The 19,175-nt window shown below is 39.3% G+C and overlaps 2 protein-coding genes and 1 pseudogene across 5 annotated transcripts in view; 1 reads left to right on the plus strand and 2 right to left on the minus strand.

Annotated features, from left to right (window-relative positions):
* Nucleotides 1-1,581, minus strand: part of FILIP1 (filamin A interacting protein 1) — a 266,678-nt gene extending 265,097 nt beyond the window's left edge. Inside the window, exon 1 of the mRNA XM_068551635.1 lies at nt 1,407-1,581. The gene's annotated coding sequence lies outside the window, so the exon portion shown is untranslated. The remainder of the gene's footprint in view (nt 1-1,406) is intronic.
* Nucleotides 1,582-1,707: 126 nt separating this feature from the next.
* The window catches only part of SENP6 (SUMO specific peptidase 6), a 106,556-nt gene continuing 89,088 nt past the window's right edge, over nt 1,708-19,175 (plus strand). For 3 of the 4 annotated variants that reach the window (XM_068551641.1, XM_068551642.1, XM_068551643.1), the window contains exon 1: nt 1,920-2,493. In XM_068551641.1, the coding sequence (XP_068407742.1) occupies nt 2,442-2,493 (52 nt within the window). In that variant the 5' untranslated portion in view covers nt 1,920-2,441. Of the gene's footprint in view, nt 1,899-1,919; nt 2,494-19,175 lie in introns of those variants that run through there. The other variant, XM_068551644.1, reaches the window with a different exon arrangement.
* Nucleotides 2,569-10,220, minus strand: LOC137769703 (protein LSM14 homolog A-like; annotated as a pseudogene).

Consider the following 19,175-nt stretch of genomic DNA (forward strand, 5'->3'; position numbering starts at 1 on the left):
TAGCCAATATTTTATAATACCTTTAAACAGTATAATCGACAAAAGTTTTGCATCACTGTGTTGTGAACTAATATTATAAATCAACTACACCTCAATTTAAAAAATTAAATAAAAAATATACATAATTCCAAATTTAAAACTACCTATTATCCCCAAGATATAACCACCGTTAACACTTTGGCTTTTTGGGGGTGAGGTGGGGCTGGGAGACTTTTTTTGCTCTGCTTATAAATGCATGTATAATAGAGACCAACGGAATAGGACTTTTAAACCCTTGATACATTTTTGCCAAATTGCTTTCCAGGTAGTTCGTTCTCCTTTAAATTAACAGCATCAGTGAATGAGTTCATCTCACAGTATCCTCACCAACTTTAAATATTATCTTTAACTTTTTTTTGTTAATTTCATAGTGGGAAAAATGGTTATGAATGTGAACTTATAAAAAAAAAATATTGATGGCTGTGAAAAAAAATTTTTTTTATATATTTCTTATGGAGGAAGGGCCTATGAAGACAAAAGCGCCTAAGACCCAGGAAAGTAAAAATCCAACCCTGGTCACCTGAAAACTTGACTGTTCATTTATAAATGTTGACACTGAAGGTGCCTGGTAGAAATAGACTATTATATAAGAACTGTGTTATTTTGAGGGTATATTAATTTATAATTTAAAAAAATATTAGTTTGTTTTTCACTTAAAAGTGAAACTGTATCACTCAATATCCTCAAGCAACAAAAATAGCAAATGATAAATTATGTTCATTATATTGCTCTTACTAAATCGTAAAGGTTACTAGTTCATTTTAGGAAAAGATGTTAAAAGAAGTTTTAAACAAAAAGGTTTTCAACTTAACGCCTTGGTTAACAGGACAATTAAACTAGTTAGTTCATTCCTCAAAGATGGCGCTAAATCATAGTTATTTTGTATCATTTTAATTGCTGTTGAATTTTCAAGGGTATGGAGCATAAATTTTTGTTTTTTAAGGAGGGATAGTGAGGGATTTAAGAAAAGTATTTGATTAGAGGACTACACAGAGGAAGGAGTTGAGTTTCGTGGTGGGACTCTGCAAGACTTCCTTCCTCTTCCGTATTTTCCAAATTTTCATTAATGAACGTGTCATCTTTGTAATTAAAAAAAAAAAAAAGAAAGTAAAAAGAAAGGCAAAGAAGGAAAAGAAAAACGGACGTGACATAGCCACCTGCAATTACAAGGCCTGACTTGTAAGACAGGGGACGGGCTTTGAAGTCTCAGGCACATTAAAGGACAGGATTTTTTTTTTTTTTTTTTTTTACACTGTCATCCAAAGGGTACTGTAGAATCCTCCCTGAATTATTTTGCAAACTTCTTTAAAAATGAATGAAGACCACAAATCATTCTCCACACATGTGATCGCGCTACCTCACTCTACCTTTTCTCTTCAGTTGGCTACGGTTTAAACCGAAGGCCTCCTCAGAGGAATATGAACTCGGAACATTTCTCAGGCCTTCGTGGTGCCACAGAAGACGAATGCATCGCCGGCCCGGCCTGGAAGCCCAGGTCTGCCATGGGGGCCTCGGCGGGCGCTCCCGACGTCGGACCAAACGTGTGCGGGCCGAGCCGGCACCGTGCTGGGCCGGTGCTGCAGAGGACCGGGCGGCGGGCGGCGGGCGGCGGGCGGCGGGCGGCGGGCGCCACGCGCCACGCGGCGGGCGCCACGCGGCGGGGCTCGGTGCGGCGCCGCAACCCGCTCCGCCCGCGAGCGAGCGAGTTCGGAATTCTGAGGGGCAGACGCGCTGGGGGCGGGCGCCTAGCGACGGCAGCGACAACAGTGGAGGAGGAGCGGCGGCTGGCGCTGCTGTGGCGACGGAGGCGAGGCGGTGGCGAAGGAGACCCACCCCTGTCCTCATGGACAGTCGCAGAGGTCTCCGCTGATACATTCGCGCCTGGGCGGGGTGGGCGGACGGCCATAGCGGCGGCTGCTGAAAGGAGCGGAGGGCCCGGGGGTGCCTGACGGTCGCGGAGACCTCACCGACCCGGGGGGCGGCGGGTGCGGCCATTTTACGGCCCGGGACTGAGGGAGGCGTGTTTGTGTGCTCACTCTCAGCCTCTCTTCCTGCGGGCCCGCCGCTAGGGGAAGCTTCTCGGGCGGCCTGGGCGGGCGGTGGATGGGGAGCCGCGGGCCGAGAGGCACCGGGCCCGGGAAGCGCCGCCGCCGCTCGCGTTCTCCCGGCGGAGCCTGAGCAGCCCAGGCCGCGGATCTCGCCGCCCGCCCGCGGATAGGCCAGGGAGCCGGCCTGCTTTTGTGTAGGCCCGTCCGGACGGGGGAGCGCCGCCCGCCTGACGGCCGAGTCCTAGGCCCGCAACCCTGCGGCGGCTACCTTCCTGCGGCGCGGCCCCTCATCCCGGCGAACGCGGCGGCGGTGTGAGCTATGGACTAAGGAGGCGGCGGCGTGGGAGGAGGAAGATGGCGGCTAGCAATAGCGACGGCACCGCCGGGGAGATTACTTTTCTAGAAGGTACATCAATTTCTACCCTCGAGGGGGTGGGGGTGGGGAACTACAGGAAAATGTGGGCCCCTGATTCCCGGCTATTCAGGTGTGGGCGCCGGGTGGGTCTGGGGGGCTCCGGGGCGCTGGCGGGGAGAGAAGGTGCTGCGGGCGCGCTGGGTCCGAGTCCGTGCGGGTTAGGGGCTCGGCCGGGAGCCGGGAGGCCGAGGGGGCGTCGGTGGACCGGCCGGGATCCGGAGTTGGTGCGTGTCCTTTGAGAGTGTACGCGTGTCTTTGACATGTTTTGTTTTTTTGTGGTTTCTCCGTGGTGGCCTAAGGATGAGAGCAAATTGCGCTCGGGTCTCGTTTGGTGTTCATGGAAACTTTCAAATCGCTAAGGTTGGGTGAAATCGGGGGCCAGTCCGCGTAGGGAGGGGGAGAGGCGGTTTCCTGAGCTTGTGTTCTACGCCCGTCCCCGTCCCCGTCTTTCTTTTTTCGCGGAGCTTCAGGCTTCCTCTTGCAGCCAGCATTCAGATGAGGCCTCGCTCTGTCAGATAATCTTACGAAATGTGTTTTGCTAACGATATTTTAGAAAATAATGTATCGGAAAAAGAACGAGATTCACAGTGTCAATTTTGGGACCGTCACCCAAGCTAATAGACGAAGTTTGAGTGGTTACATTTTAATTCACTTGTGAGGAAAAGTTACACATTTGCTGCAGGCGGACTAAGCCAGTCGTAAGTAAGAAAAGCTGTCTATTATTGTTGGGGATAATGGGTAACAATATTGGCTCTTGGCCCACATATAAGGATCCCTGAAATACGGCTAAATTCGTTGTCGTTGTGGACCAGGAACTCTAAACGTTTATTGCGTCATTCGACTGTGGGTTCACCGTTTGTGCTGGTAATTAGGTTTATAAATATGTTGGGGAGAGCGACTTTATGAGTGGGTCTATCTGCTGTGCAGTGACTGTTAAAAGATTTAACTCCTCTTCGGATAATTTTGCAAAGATGAATTTCATATCGGGGTAAAAGGAGTACTTTAAAGATAACTAGTTGGAAACATTTCTGAATTAAGAAAGTACAACTTCACTGTGGTACAAGGTCCTCTTAAGAGGGTGTGGAAGGATGGGTATGCCGAGTTTACAGTTTTATTAACTGTACCTAGAACAGGGTCTGGAACACAATAGGTACTCAGTGTTAGTCTAATGAACAAATGGGTACTAATGGAGCTGAGTGGGAAAAGAAACCTTAATTTTCTTAATTCTTCTTCCTTGGAGTGTAGCAGAGCCAAAAAAATATTTACCTTGTGGTACAAACCAGCCTTTATTTAAAAGTGATGCGAGTTTTATATGAGATTTGTGGTAAGAAAATGTGGAAAGCTTGCAAGTTTTTCTGGGTTCATTTCATATTTCTTTTATTCTGTCTCCATTCTCGTTTGGGCAGAATGGCTACCTGTCAGGGGCTGAGAGTGGTGCAGCTTGTGTTACAGGTGGTGCTATGTGATGAACATAGGGAGGATAGAAAGAGCATAAATAAGGCCAACAGATACAGGGCCAATGTGAAATTTAAAACTGTTGCTTTTAGTTTATTCTAACTTAAGGGTCTGTGAGTTGCTCTAGGGGGTAAACTTGAGTTTCACCATGTCACCGTCAGCATTCTCAGAAAGCAAGTGAATGGTACCTTGTTTAGAATATAAGCATAAGGGAGAGCAGGCATTTCAGTTTTTCATATACTGTACTGAATCTTCTGAAATAAATGGAATGATATTTCGTACTACTTATATTTTTTGTGTTTAATACTTTGTACTTAATTCTTTTGGTTCTTTACACTTTTAATGATAAAATACTCCAATATAGCTTGCCAGATATTCGTTCATCAAATATTTATAGTGGCCTGCTCTGTACTAGGCACTTACCAAGGTGAATACAGCAGTGCGTAAGATAGGGTCCTTGCCTTTATGGGACTTATATTTTAGTGGGAGGGACTCTTTATAAATAAGTAAAAGTTAATCCATTTAAAACAGTCTTACCCCATTTTTTTCACATAGTTTCCTTCCTCACTTTATTTAGATCTGCTCAGACCTGACAGCCTACTTACAATGTCATGCTGCCACACGTGTACAAACACATGGTATTCCCTTTAACTGTTCTATTTTTCATGGTAGCACTTTTCACTTGATAAATTTATGTCTTCATGTTTTTTAGTCCTATTAAAATATAAGCTCCGTGAAAGCAATGGCTTTCTCTTTTCACCATCATATTTCTTGCACGTGGAGCATACTTATTTGTTGTTAGTGAAATAAACAGGATGATAATAGTGTGATAAAGGCTATGGAAGAAAAATACAGAGCACTGGACGAATGAGAAAGGCATTTTACATAGTGTTAAAGTCAAGAAAGGCCTTACTGAGGAGGTCACACGTGTGTTAAGGTAATACCTTAACTGTGGGACTAGAGTATGGCAGAGGGCATGATGTCTCTAAAGGTTCCAAGATGATATAGGATTCCATTTGTTTAAAAAAAGGAGGTCATTATGGCTGAAATGTAGCAAGCAAAGAAGAGAGTGATATGAAAGAGAGGTAGCAGATCATGCAAGTTCATGAATTTTTTTTTTTTTTTTTAAACATCTTTATTGAAGTATAATTGCCTTACAATAGTGTGTTAGCTTCTGCTTTATAACAAAGTGAATCAGTTGTACATATACAATATGTTCCCATTTCTCTTCCCTCTTGCATCTCCCTCCCTCCGACCCTCCCCATCCCACCCCTCTAGGTGGTCACAAAGCACCGAGCTGATCTCCCTGTGCTATGCGGCTGCTTCCCACTAGTTATCTATTTTACATTTGGTAGTGTATATATGTCCATGACACTCTCTTACCCTGTCACATCTCACCCCACCCCCTCCCCATATCCTCAAGTCCATTCTCTAGTAGGTCTGTGTCTTTATTCCCGTCTTGCCACTAGGTTCTTCATGGCCTTTTTTTTTTTTTTCCTTAGATTCCGTATATATGTGTTAGCATACTGTATTTGTTTTTCTCTTTCTGACTTACTTCACTCTGTATGACAGACTCTAACTCCATCCACCTCATTACAAATACCTCCATTTCATTTCTTTTTATGGCTGAGTAATATTCCATTGTATATATGTGCCACATTTTCTTTATCCATTCATCTGTCGATGGACATTTAGGTTGCTTCCATGTCCTGGCTATTGTAAATAGAGCTGCTATGAACATTTTGGTACATGACTCTTTTTGACCTATGGTTTTCTCAGGGTATATGCCCAGTAGCGGGATTGCTGGGTCGTATGGTAGTTCTATTTGTAGTTTTTTCCATGAATTTTTATTTGCTTCTGAGAAGTAGGAAGTCATTGAAGAGTTTGGGACAAAGGAGTGTAATGATACAATTTATCTTTTTAAAAAAAAAAAAAAAACGCTTTGCTCCTGGAGTGAATTAGAGGAGAGCAAGAGTAAAAGCAGGGGTATTAGTTAGGAGAATATTGTAGCAGTCTGAAAAATAGACGGGCTTGGATTAGGATGGTAGCAGTGGCAGTTGGGGAAGAGGAGTGGATAGATGGAAGATCCGTTTGGATGTAGAGCTTACAGGACTTCTTGATGCGTTGCATATTGAGGATCAGAGTAAGGGAGGAATCAAAGATGACTCCTAGGGTTTTGGTTTGAGGCGTTGCAGGGGGGCGCGGGATTCCATTCACTGAGATGGAGTAGACTGGCAGAGGAATGAGAAGTAAGTTAATAGCTCTGCTTTGGTCATCTTAAGTTTGAGGTGCTTGTTTGTTGTCCATTTTCTAAATTATGTTTTACCTTCTTATAAACTATTAAGTAAAAAACGAATTCCATTTCCTTTTCTGGCTTCTTTAGGGAAAAAGAGACCTATTGGTTACTATTGTACATTATTTTGTTGGTATAGTATCACACTGAAATTGTGTGAATTTAATTAGGCCACAGCTTGTATTGAATTTTTTCTTTTCCCTCTTTGATTTGTTTCTTTCTCTTCTGTACGCTTAAGGTTGTCTTCTGCCCCTTTTCCACTTGTGATAGCTAGTTTGGCAGATTTAGATTTCTCTTTCGTTCATTCATTCAACGGACATTTATTGAGCCACTGTAACTTGTAGGTACTGTGCTGAGAGGCACGGTGGGGGAGGGAAGGCGGTTCCCCCGTGGAGTTTCCAGTCCAGTGAGGAGAGTCAGTAATCAAAGAAGCGCACTTGTAAGTGTAAAATTTCAACTGTCAAGTGCAGCCAAAGGGGATTATTTGTAATCATGAGAATTTGATCTAATCAGGGCAGTTTGAAGAGTGAATAGGAGAGGGAAAGCTGGAGAGACAGAGCTTTCCAGCCAGGGGGAGTACAGTAGAGGAAGCATGGCACGTTTAGGGAACTGAAAGGACAGTGTGGTGCTAGTAAGGAGAGTGGTACAAGATAAGACTGGAGGTTAACATCATCAGGTTTGTTTCAGAAAAGGTCATTGGCTGCCACACGGAAATACCTCTAGAGAGGGGCAGAAGATTGTTGTCGAGATCAGTTAGGAGACTTGTAGTATAGGGCAAAGGTGACGGTAGTTAGCTCCTTCTTGTAACCTTTCTTTTGATATTCTGCCCCTTCTGTTCTCCTCTGGCAAGTCTGCCTCCGCTCTCATTTGTTTTTCTTTTGTATACTGTTCTTGTTCATTCTAGCTTTCTTTCCCTTTACCTTTTTTCTTCTGCCAACTAATTGACTCACCAATATTTTCTCCCATTTTTTCTGCTTTCCCTTTCATATGTATGTATGTGTGGGTGTGTGTATTTCCTACTTTGTTTTCATTCTTCTCTTAATGCTTGCCTTCTCTCTTATTTGAATTCTAGTTTTTGTTTTCTTTCACTAACTACCTTTCTTTTTCTAGGTATTAGCTGATTGTTCTTGGTATTCTGGATTGACTAGTGTAGTGAGAGAGGTAACAGAGAATGAAGTTATGTATTCCATATGTCTAGACTTCTGTAAGTTAATTGTTCCTGTTGCCATTACAAAAGTATGTTGACTGTTTGAGATCAAGAGGTGTAGACGAGTTATATGACTTAGAGCAAGTAAGTGGGGCAATCAGAACTGGAGCTTGGGACCTGTCCTATAGCCTTAACCTCCTTCAGCATTGCTTTCCTTCCTTTCCTCCCTCCTTCCCTTCTTTATCCCTTTGCTTTCCCATTCTTCTTACCTATTTAACCTTGGGGGTGGGGGTGGACAATAGACGGGAAAATAATAGGGCGTTATGGGGAGTTACCATTTACTGATGAAGCAGTGCTCTAAGAGGGCAAAAGCTGAAGCCACAGGTCTCTTAAGGCCCAACTTCAGAAATTATACTGTGTCACTTGTGTCACATTCGAATGGCCAGAAGGCCACAGAGCCAGCCCAGATTCAAGAGGAGGGGAAGTAGAACCATCACTCAACAGGAACAGTGGGAAAGAATTTGCAGCGATTTTTAATCCATGCAGCCATCTTTCCTCTCCCATACCTCCCTGTTTTTTGGTTTTTGTTTTTGTTTTTTTTAATACTTTCAACAAAGTCATAGTATTTCTTAAACTTGAAAATGACAGTTCTTTTGAGATCCAAAAATTTCTAATTTCTGGACAGTTTAGGAAGCTAAAGGAAGACAGAACAAAGTAGACCACACGTTTGTAATTTGTTTCAAAGGTATAAATAGCAACATAAACAGTCATTGGTTAACTTTCCTTTGATTAGGGACTGATTGAAGAATTTCTGAAACCAAGCAAGCATAAGTAAGAAGAAAAGAGGAAGAATGTTAGGAACTTTTCCTTCCTTTTTTTCTTTCATTCAGTGATGTCTGGGTCATGGTGGAGTTGTTACTGTTATCTTTCTCATTTTCATTACCTAAACTCTTAGAAAACATGGTCACCACTATTTACAGTATTAAAAATTAAACGTTATCTTGATACAAAACGCAGCAGTTAATCCATAAAGTCAGAGGCAGACTGTTGATCACAATTACAACCCACTTCACTTGTACACTTAGGTCACATTACTTGGAGTGAGGCAACAATGGATGATCCATTATTGTGAGCTGCAAATTATGGTTGTGGCTACATCGCCTGAAAAACAGAAAGTGGATATGCAGTATCCATTTGACACTAAAAACAGTGTTACTTTTAGCCCGTTTTTTGGGCTACCTTAGGGTTTTGTACTTCTCAGAGCCTTCTGCATCCATCACTGGCAATTAGGACCTCTTGTCTCCTGAGGATACAGACTTCCAGTACTAAAATTGGAACAGTCCTAGGCAAATCGGGACATGTGGACACTGCCTTGTCCCAAGTTAACAGCAACTACTTTGAGGCCGTCTGAAACTATAGGCTTGAAAAGTAAGACAGCCAGCCGTATTCTGACCTTGTTTGGGGAGAGGTTTTTTTTGTTATTTCAAATACATTTCATGCTTGGTTTTGAATATGAGGGTTTTTTCCTCCCACATTAACTGTGTTACAATCTTTGAAATATAGCAGGGAGAAAAAACCAAACAGTGCTGGTGTACAGTGTATAACAAATGTACTTTTTTCTTTTTTGCAAAGACTGAAGCCATTTTTAAGGACATGAAGAGCTAGAAATTTCCCAAGACTTGTTTGTATACTATGTAATAACCTTGTTGTCTTTCCTATATTAAAAAAAAAAAAAAATCTGCAAACTTTCTGCCTCCACAACCTCCTGTGTATGAATCTGCCACTAAATCTTGGAGACATGGTGAAAATACTGCCTTTTACCACCATGACCTCTGGTGACTCTGTCTTCATGGAAACCAATATCTTCTCAGCCTCTGAAATTCCTATGCCACTGTTTGGATGAGGAGGGATTCCATATTTTGGCATTTAAACTTCTTTCTTCAGTTCAGGTTTGTCTCCATTCTCTATTATCACAGGAAATAAAAAACACTGATTTAATTTTGTCAGTATAGCAATTAAGTCTGCAAATCTTCGTCAGTGTTTCCTTCACAAGTTTGAGTACCAACTCCTCTGAGTCTCCTTGTCTTCACCATTTATAGGCTTTACCTGTTTTTCAAGTTTATCTTCTTTTAATTTAAGTTTATTATGACACTGTCAGTTTTCTCCTTGTTGAGTGATGCCTTTGCACTTTCAGAATTAAAGTGTTTCATTGGTCCCTCTCATTGAATATTGCTCCCCTGCCATCTTGATGGTGTTCTCCCCTTGCCTTGGAGCAGAAGGAACATGTGGAGCCACTTGTCTCTCGCGATCATTTCTTAGGTTATTCGTGTTCTCTCTTTGGAACTTTGTGTGCTTGTGGTAACTATATTTTAGAGATTGTGTACTCTGTGTGAAGATAGAACCAACTGCATTACTTTGGGGTAAGTTACCCACTGCTTGGTATTTACATTCCGTAGAAGATCAAGATGCTTCCAGCAACACCAACAGCATCAAACTGCTGCCTGATGTTGGCCTTGGACAGAACTAACTGGATGCCAGCATCCTGCCAAAAGATCCATAGAAACCCACTGAATGGAATGAGGAGGTAGATAAACTGAGGGAACACTGAACAATAGCTGGATCCTGAGGCAAAAAATATTGTGCTCTTGGTGGTTCACAGAGAAGTCTAATCTAATATTATTCCCAAGGATATAATATATTCAGACTTCATCTTCAGATAGTATTGGACAGTCTATTGGTCTGTCTCCTGTATCAAAAAATAAAGGTTGTATAGATTAGGAATTTGAGAAAACTCACCTCAGCTGGGTGATTTTTCTGCTTCATGTAGCGCCTGTGGGGGTTATTCAGTGGTAGCTTGGCAGGCCTGGAGGCTCGAAGACAGCTTTATTCAAATGTCTGACTCTGGCCGGTGTGGAAAGTTGGGCCCTTCCTTCTCCATGTAGTCGAAAGGCCTCTTCATGTGGTCTCTGCAGCGGGATACCCGTACTTGTAACATGGTGGCTTAGGGCTCCACGAGACTGCCTTTGGAGAACCTTGACAGGTTCTGGAGAAAGACTGGGGCTAAAGCACTACAGAGCCACCTAAAATTGCTTTACTGAGATTTCCTGACGTTTGCATTTAATTCGCTCTTTACGTTTTCTTTTACTGCTTTTATATTTCTAAGTTGCAGAAGTTAACTTCTGTCTCAGTGACCGTTTTTAAAAAATTCTATTTTTTATTATTGTAAAACCTTATCAATGACAGTTTAAAAAATTATTAGGAAATATTTCATATCTGTGTGGAATATAAAGAATAATATAGCAAAAACTCGTGTTCTACTTCCTAGCCTAAAGAAAACATGACTAATACAGTTGAAGCTGGGCTGAACCCTTTCTCTTTTTTTTTTTTTAATTTTTAAAAATTTTTTTAAAAACTTTATTTATTTTTGGCTGCGTTGGGTCTTCGTTGCTGCGCGCGGGCTTTCTCTAGTTGCAGCGAGTGGGGGCTGCTCTTTGTTACGGTGTGCGGGTTTCTCATTGCGGTGGCTTCCCTTGTTGCGGAGCACAGGCTCTAGGCGTGTGGGCTCAGTAGTTGTGGCTCCCGGGCTCTAGAGCGCAGGCTCAGTAGTTGTGGCGCACGGGCTTAGTTGCTCCACAGCGTGTGAATCTTCCCAGACCAGGGCTCGAACCCGTGTCCCCTGCATTGGCAGGCAGATTCTTAACCACTGCGCCACCAGGGAAGTCCCGAACCCTTTCTATTTTGCATCTTCCTGCCTCCTTTCCAGGGGTAACCACCATCCTTAATTTGGTAGTTATCATTCCCATACATTTCTTTGTACTTCATGTTCTTATCTCTGAACCTGTGTATGTGTACAAATTGTTTTGAATGTTTAGAATATTTTATAAATCATGTCATACTGTATTCTTCTGTAACTTGCTTTTCATTCTTACAGCATTGTTTGAGAAATTAAATTATGTTGATAAGAATAGGTCTAGTGCTTTGTCATAGTATGAATATACTACCTTTTATTTATGCATTTCCTTTTTTGTGGGAATTAGGTTGTATCTAATTTTTTACTATTACATACATTGTTACTATGAATATTTTAGTATGTCTCATATTGCTACTATGAACTTTTTTTTAAAGTACATTTCCTTGTGCACATGTGTGTTTCTCTAGAGCAGGGGTCAGCAGACTTTTTCTGTAAAGGGCTAGATAGTGAATATCTTACCCTTTACATTCCAAACAGTCTGTCACAATTACTCAGTGCTGCCAGTTTAGCAAAAAGGCAGTTACAGATAATACACAAGCAGATGAGTGTGGCTGTGTGCCAGTAAAACTTTTTGGACACTGAAATTTGAATTTTATGTAATTTTCTTGTAACATGAAACATTAGTCTTGTTTGATTTTTCTTTTTCCCCCCCTAGCCATTTAAAAATGTAAAAACCATATTCTTAGCTCGTGGGCCTTATAAAAACAAGCAGCAGGCCAGATTTGGCTGGGCCATACTTTGCTAACATCTGATCCTAGGGTATTTCTTAGCAATGGAATTATCGGGTCATGTGCAATTTCAGCTTCTCCTAAGTATTGCCAAATTGATCTCCAAAGTGCTTTCACTAGCACTTTTTAAGTTATCCTGTTTATACCCATCATTACCCACTTAATAATGTCTGATGTTTTAGTTTTTGCCAGTCTGATGTGGTTATCAGATGGTGGTTTGAATTTGTAATACTCTGGTTTATAGTGAGGTTGAGTATCTTTATTACTGCATTTTTTAAAAAATTGTTCATTGTTCATTCAATATTCAAAAAATATTGAGTGCCAACCTAGAGTTAATCCCTATTCTATGTGCTTGTGGTGCGTGAGTAAACTAAACAAAATACTCTGTGAGTTTCTTTTTGTTTTTTGGGTTATTTTGTGTGTTTCCTCAGTTCTTAATTGCTCATGTTTTCTGCACATTTTGTTCTGTTGGAATGTTGGGGTTCTTTATATAGTCTGGATAGGAAACCTTGGTTGAATTATGTGTATTGAACATACATCTTACAGAATTATTGCTTGTCTTATTTTTAAATTCATGGAATAATTTTATGAGCAAATTTTTAAAATGTAGTCATTTATTGTTTTTTTCTTAATGTCTCGTGCTTTTTGTGATAGAAGAAATTCTTTGGTCTTATTGGTCCCTTGTATTATAACTTTACTTTTTTTGGTTTTACTAATCACTGTTCATTTCTTTAGTTTTTACGATAGCAGGAGAGTGCCAGTCGGCTGTACAGGTTGGGGTAACAGAATTTGAAAATCTATTTGTAGTGTATCTATTTCTTATGTTTTCTTTATATTTAAAAAAGTTTTTTAAAAAGACTATTAATGGGACTTTCTTGGCGGTCCAGTGGTTAAGACTCCGCTCTTCCACTGCAGGGGGCACGGGTTCAGTCCCTGGTCAGGGAACTTTAAGATTCTGCATGCTGCGCGGCATGGCCAAGAAAAAAAAAAAGACTTTATTAAATACTTGCAAGCCATATGTCTGATAAGGGGTTAATATCCAAAATATATAAAGAACTCATATAATCCAATAGCAAAAAAACCAAATAATCCAATTAAAAATAGGCAAAGGACTTGAATAGACATTTTTTCCAAAGAAGACCTACAGATGGCCAACAGATACCTGAAAAGGCGCTCAACATCACTAATTATTAGGAAAATGCAAATCAAAGCCACCATGAGATATCATCACCTCACGCCTGTCAGAATGGTTATTATGAAACCATGGTAACCATGCGCTGTTGATGGGATTGTAAACTGGTGCAGCCACTATGGAAAACAGTATGGAGGTTCCTCAGGAGATTAAAAGTAGAACTACTGTATGACCCAGCAATTCTACTTATGTGAATATATCTGAAGGAAACAAAAACACTATGTTGAAGAGATATCTGTGCCCCCTTGTTCAATAGCCAAGGCATGGATACAGTCTAAGTGTCCATGAATGGAAGAACGGATAAAGATGTTGTGTATATATACAATGGACTATTATTCAGACATAAAAGGGAGAGAAATCCTGCCATTTGTGACAACATGGGTGGACCCTGAGAGCATTATGCTAAGTGAAGTAAGAATGCTGTGTGATCCCACTTATGTGTGGAATCTTAAAAAAAAAATCAAGGCTAAAAACGAAACCAAAAAAAAAAAAAAAATCCCAAACTCATAGAAAAAGAGATCAGATTTGTGGTTACCAGAGGCAAGGCACGGGAGGTAGCGGACTTGGATGAAAGTGGTCAAAAGGTACAAACTTCCAGTTATAGGATAAATAAGTACTGGGGTTGTAATGTATAAAATGATGGGTGGCTATAGTTAATACTCCTATAGGGCTTATTTGGAAGTTGTTAGAGTAAATCCTAAGAGTTCTCATCACAAGGAAAAAAACTTTCTTCCTTCCTTCCCTTCCCTCTCTTCCCTTTTCTTTCTTTCTTTCCCTAGCTTGCTTTCTTTTCTCTCTTTGTCTCTTTCTCTTTCTCCTTCCTTCTTTTCTTTCTTTCTCTTTCTTTCTTTCTTTCGTTCTTTCATCTATATGAGATGACAGATGATAACTGAACATATTATGGTAATCATTTTACAATACATGTAAGTGAAGTCATTATGTTGTATACCTTGAACTTTTACAGTGCTGTTCAGTTATATATCAGTAAAACTGGGCAGGGAAGACTTGTTTTTGTTTTTCTTTTTTCTAACTGTGCAAAAGGTTTCCTTTTTTTTTTTAAGAGCAGTTTTAGGTTCACAGCAAAGAGGAAGGTACAGAGATTTGCCATATACCTCCCACCCCCACATCTGCATAGCCTTCGCCAGTGTCAACATCTCCCACCAGGGTGGTACAATTGATAACCCTCCACCGACAAATCATAGTCCAGAGTTTACGTTATGGCTCACTCATCGTGTGGTATAGTCTGTGGGTTTGAATAAGTGTGTCATGACGTGTATCCATCATTATCATGTCATACAGAGTATTTTCATTGCCATAAATATCTTCATTGTTCCACCTATTCATCCCTCAGCCCCTCCACCCTCACCTCACCTTGGCAACTACTGATCTTTTTATGGTCTCCATAGTTTTGCCTTGTCCAGAATGTCATCTAGTTGAAATCATACAGTAGATTGCCTTTTCAGATTGGTTTCTTTCACTTAGTAATAGGCATTTAAGGTTCCTCCGTGTCTCTTCATGGCTATTACTAAGTGAGTTCTTGGTATATTTTGGATGAAGTCCTTTATCAGATGTGTTTTTTTTGCAAATATTTTCTCCCAATCTTTGGCTTGTTTTCTAATTTTCTTGGCAGAGCAAAAGGTTTTAATTTTAAGGAAGTCCAGTTTATCAATTCTTTCTTTCATGGATTATACCTTTGGTGTTTCATCTAAAGAGTCATCACCATACCTAAGAGTCATCTAGATTTTTCTCCTATGTTATCTTCTAGGAGTTTTATAGTTTTGTGTTTTACATTTAGGTCTGTGATCCATTTTGAATTAAATAACTTGCTAAGACTGATTGCGATTGCATTGAATTTATTGATAAAGTTGGAAAGAACTGACATCTGGACAGTATTGAGTCTTCCCATTCATGAACATGAAATATCTCTCCATTTTTTTAGTTTTTCTTTCATTTCATTCATCAGTTTTGTAGTTCCCATCATAAAGATTTTGTACATATTCTGTTAGCTTTATAGCTAAGTATTTCATTTTTGGGGGTGCTAATGTGTTATTGTGTTTTTAATTTCACATTTACCTTGCTCATTATTGGTATATAGGAAAGCATTTAATTGTTTTGTATTAACCTTGTATCCTGCAGCCTTACTATAATTGCTTACTAGTTCCAGGAGGGTTTTTTTGAGTGATTCTTTCGGATTTTCTACCTAGACGATCATATCATCTGCAAAGACAGTTTTATTTCTTTCTTCCCCATCTGTATCTCTTATTTCATTTTCTTATGTATTGAATTAGATGGAACAAAAAGGAGTGATGAGAGGAGTCATCCTTGCCTTGTACCTGATCTTACTTGGAAAGCTTCCATTTCTCATCATCGTATATGATGTTAGCTATGGGTTTTTGTAGATAGTCTTTATGAAGTTAAGGAAGTTCCCATGTTTTCTTAGTTTGCTGAGTGTTTTTATCATGAATGGGAATTGGATTTTATCAAATGCTTTTTCTATTGATGTGATCTGTGATTTTCCTTTTTTTAGCTTATTGATGTAATGGATTACATTAACTGATTTTTGAATGTTGACCCAGCCTTGGCATAGCTGGGACACATTCCACTCAGTTATGGTGTATAATTCTTCTTGTACATTGTTGGATTCAATTTGCTAATATTTTTGCATCTATGTTCATGAGAGATATTGGCCTGTAGTTTTCTTATTATGTCTTTGTCTGGTTTTGATATTACGGTAATGTTGGCCTTGTAGAATGAGTTAGGAAGTATTCCCTTTGCTTCAGTCTTCTGAAAGAGATTGTAGAGAATTGATACAATTTCCTTAAATGTTTGGTAGACTTCACCAGTGAATCCATCTGGGCCTGGTGGTTTCTGTTTTGGAAAATTATGATTAGTTATTGATTCAATTTCTTTACTAGATGCAGGCCTATTTAGATTGTCTGTTTCTTCTTTTTTGTTTTTCTTCTTGAGTTTTTTTTTTTTTTGGCAACTTGTATCTTTCAAAGAATTGCTCCATTTCATCTGGGTTATCAGATTTGGGCATAGAGCTGCTGGTAGTATTTCTTTATTATCCTTTTAATGCCCATGGGATCTGTAGTGATGTCCTCTCTTTCATTTCTTTCTTTTTTTTTAAATAATTTTTTGGGGGTGTAGTTGACTTACAATGTTGTATTAGTTTCAGGTGTACAGCAAAGTGAATCAGTTAATGCATATACCTATATCCACTCTTTTTTAGATTCTTTTCCCATATAGGCTGGTACAGAGTTTTGAGTAGAGTTCCCTGTGCTATATAGTAGGTCCTTATTAGTTCTCTATTTTATATATAGTAGTGTGTATACGTCAATCCCAGTCTCCCAATTTATCCCTCCGCCTACTGTTTGCCCCCTGGTGACCATAAGTTTGTTTTCTACATCTGTGACTCAATTTTTTTAGATTTTATATATAAGCGATATCATGAGATATTTGTCTGTCTCTTTCATTTCTGATGGTAGTAATTTGTGTTCGCCTTCTTTTTTTCTTAGCCTGGCTAGAGGCTTATTGGTTTTATCAGTCTTACCAAAGAATCAGCTTTTGGTTTATTTGATTTTTCTATTGATTTCCTATTTAATTTCATTGATTTCTGCTCTAATTTTTATTATTTCTTTTCTTCTGCTTACTCTGGATTTAAATTGCTCTTTTTCTAGTTTCCTAAGAAAGATGCTTAGATGATTTATTCTTGGTCTTTCTTTTCTAATATATGCATTAAATGCTATACATTTTCTCTCAGCACTGCTTTCACTACATCCGACAAATTTGGTAAATTGTGTTTTCATCTTCATTTAGTCCAAAATGTTTTTAAGTTTATCTTGAGATTTCTTCATTGACCTGTTTGTTGTTTTGAAGTGTGTTGTTTAAGCTCTATGTATTTTGGGATTTTTCCAGTTAATTTTTCTGGTTTTGACTTCTAGTTTAATTCTGTTGTGGTCTCAGAATAGACACTGTGTGATTTCTGTCATATAAATTTGCTAAAATGTGTTTTATGGCCCAGAATGTGGTCCTTGTGAATGTTTCATGTGAGCTTGAGAAGAATATGTATTCTTCTGTTGTTGGATGAAGTAGTCTATAGATGTCAGTTATCTCCAGTTGACTGACAGTATTATTAAGTTTAACTATGTCCTTACGGATTTTCTGCCTTCTGAATCAGTCCATTTCTGATATAGGAGTTTACAGTCTCCAACTATGATAGTGAATTCGTTTATTGTTCCTTGCATTTCTAGTAGTTTTTGTCTCACATAATTTGACACTGCTGTTAAGGACTGTTATATCTTCTTGAAGAATTGACCCTTTTAACATTATGTAAATGCCCTTCTTTATCCCTAATAACTTTCCTTGCTTTGACATCTGCTTTGTCTAAAATTAATGTAGCTACTCCAGCTTTCTTTCGATTGCTATTAGCGTGGTCTTTCTCCGTCCTTTTAATCTATGTGTGTTTTTATTTATGGGTTTCTTGTAGAGGGTATGTAGTTGGGTTTCATTGTTTGATCCATTCTGAGAATTTTTACGTTTTATTTGGTGCATTTAGAACATTGACGTTCAATTTTTTTTGTTTATTTTAAATCCAGAACTTAGAAGTTTATGAAATTCTTTTTGAATCCCTAAGATGGCTGTAAACAGTTTGTTTTTACATGTTCGTAGCTTAAAGGAATGTGACTATCACAGTTTATATGGACTTCTGCCTAGGAAGCCCACCAACGCTACACAGTAGTTTTGTGTTTCTGTACTCCAGTCCTAACATTGCCAGTGCTCTCCGTACCCAGCAAGGGTCCATCCTGCCCATTGCTTTTGATTGTGACTATTGATATAGTCGGGTTAATGTCTACCGTATTTTTTAGTACTATTTTCTATTTGTTGCCTTTGTTCTTTGTTCCTTTTTTTGTCTGCTACTCTTTTTCTGCCTTTTGTGTTTTTAATTGAGCATTTTATATGATTCCATTTTCTCTCCTTTCTTTGCATTTCAATTATACTTAATTAAAATTTTTAGTGGTTCCTTTAACGTTTGAATATATGTTTGCAACTAATTCAAGTTCACTTTCAAATAACATTATACCACTTCACAGACAATAACAAAACAATCTTAATTCCTCTCTCCTGTCCCTTGTATCTTTGCTGTTATTCGTTTCCCTTTTAGTTAAGCTAAGCATATGTATATACACACACACATAAGATATATACATAAACATACATGATTGAATAACATGTTGCTATTATTTTGAACAAAATGTTACTTGTTATTAGGAATAAGAAAAATAAAAGTTTTAATTTTATCTTCACTTATTCCTTCTCTGATACTCTTTCTTTCTTTATGTACATTCAAGTTTCTGACCTACATCATTTTTCTTCCCTCTAAAGAACTTTTTTTTGTCTTTAAACATTTGCAAAACAGGTCTTGCAAAATGGCAACAAGTTCTCTCAATATTTGTCTAAGAAAGTCTTATTTGTACTTCACTTTTGGAAGATAATTTCACAGGGTACAGAATTCCAGAGGGTTTTTCTTTTTTTTCTTTTCTCAACACTTTGTATTATTTCTCCCCACTCTCTTGTTTGCATGATTTCTGAGAAGCCAGTTAAAATTCTTACCTTTGTTCCTCTGTAGGTAATGTTTTTTTCTCCACACACCCCCACCCCACCCCACCCCACCCCACCCCACCCCCCCCCCCCAACCCAAACTGTGGTTTGAAAATGGTATGCTCAGGTGTAGTTTTTTAGATTTCTGTCTCTGAGCTTCCTGGATCTGTGGTTTGGTGTCTGATGTTGATTTGGGGAAATTCTCAGTCATTATTGTTTCAAATATTTCTTCTGTTCCTTTCTTTATTCTCCTTCTGGTATTTCTATTAAATGTATGTTACACCTTTTGTGTTTGTCCCATGATCCTTGGGTGTTCTTTTGTTTTTTGTTTTTTCTTTCAGTCTTTGTTCTCTTTGCTGTTTAGTTTCGGAGGTTTCTACTGATATATATTCAAGTTCAGAGATTCTTTTCTCAGCTGTGTCCAGTCTACTAATAAGCTCATCAGAGGCATTTTTCATTTCTGTTTAATGTTTTTTATTTCTAGCACTTATTTTTGGTTCTTAGGA

This window comes from Eschrichtius robustus, chromosome 9 (assembly GCF_028021215.1).
Source record: "Eschrichtius robustus isolate mEscRob2 chromosome 9, mEscRob2.pri, whole genome shotgun sequence".
Taxonomy (NCBI): domain Eukaryota; kingdom Metazoa; phylum Chordata; class Mammalia; order Artiodactyla; family Eschrichtiidae; genus Eschrichtius; species Eschrichtius robustus.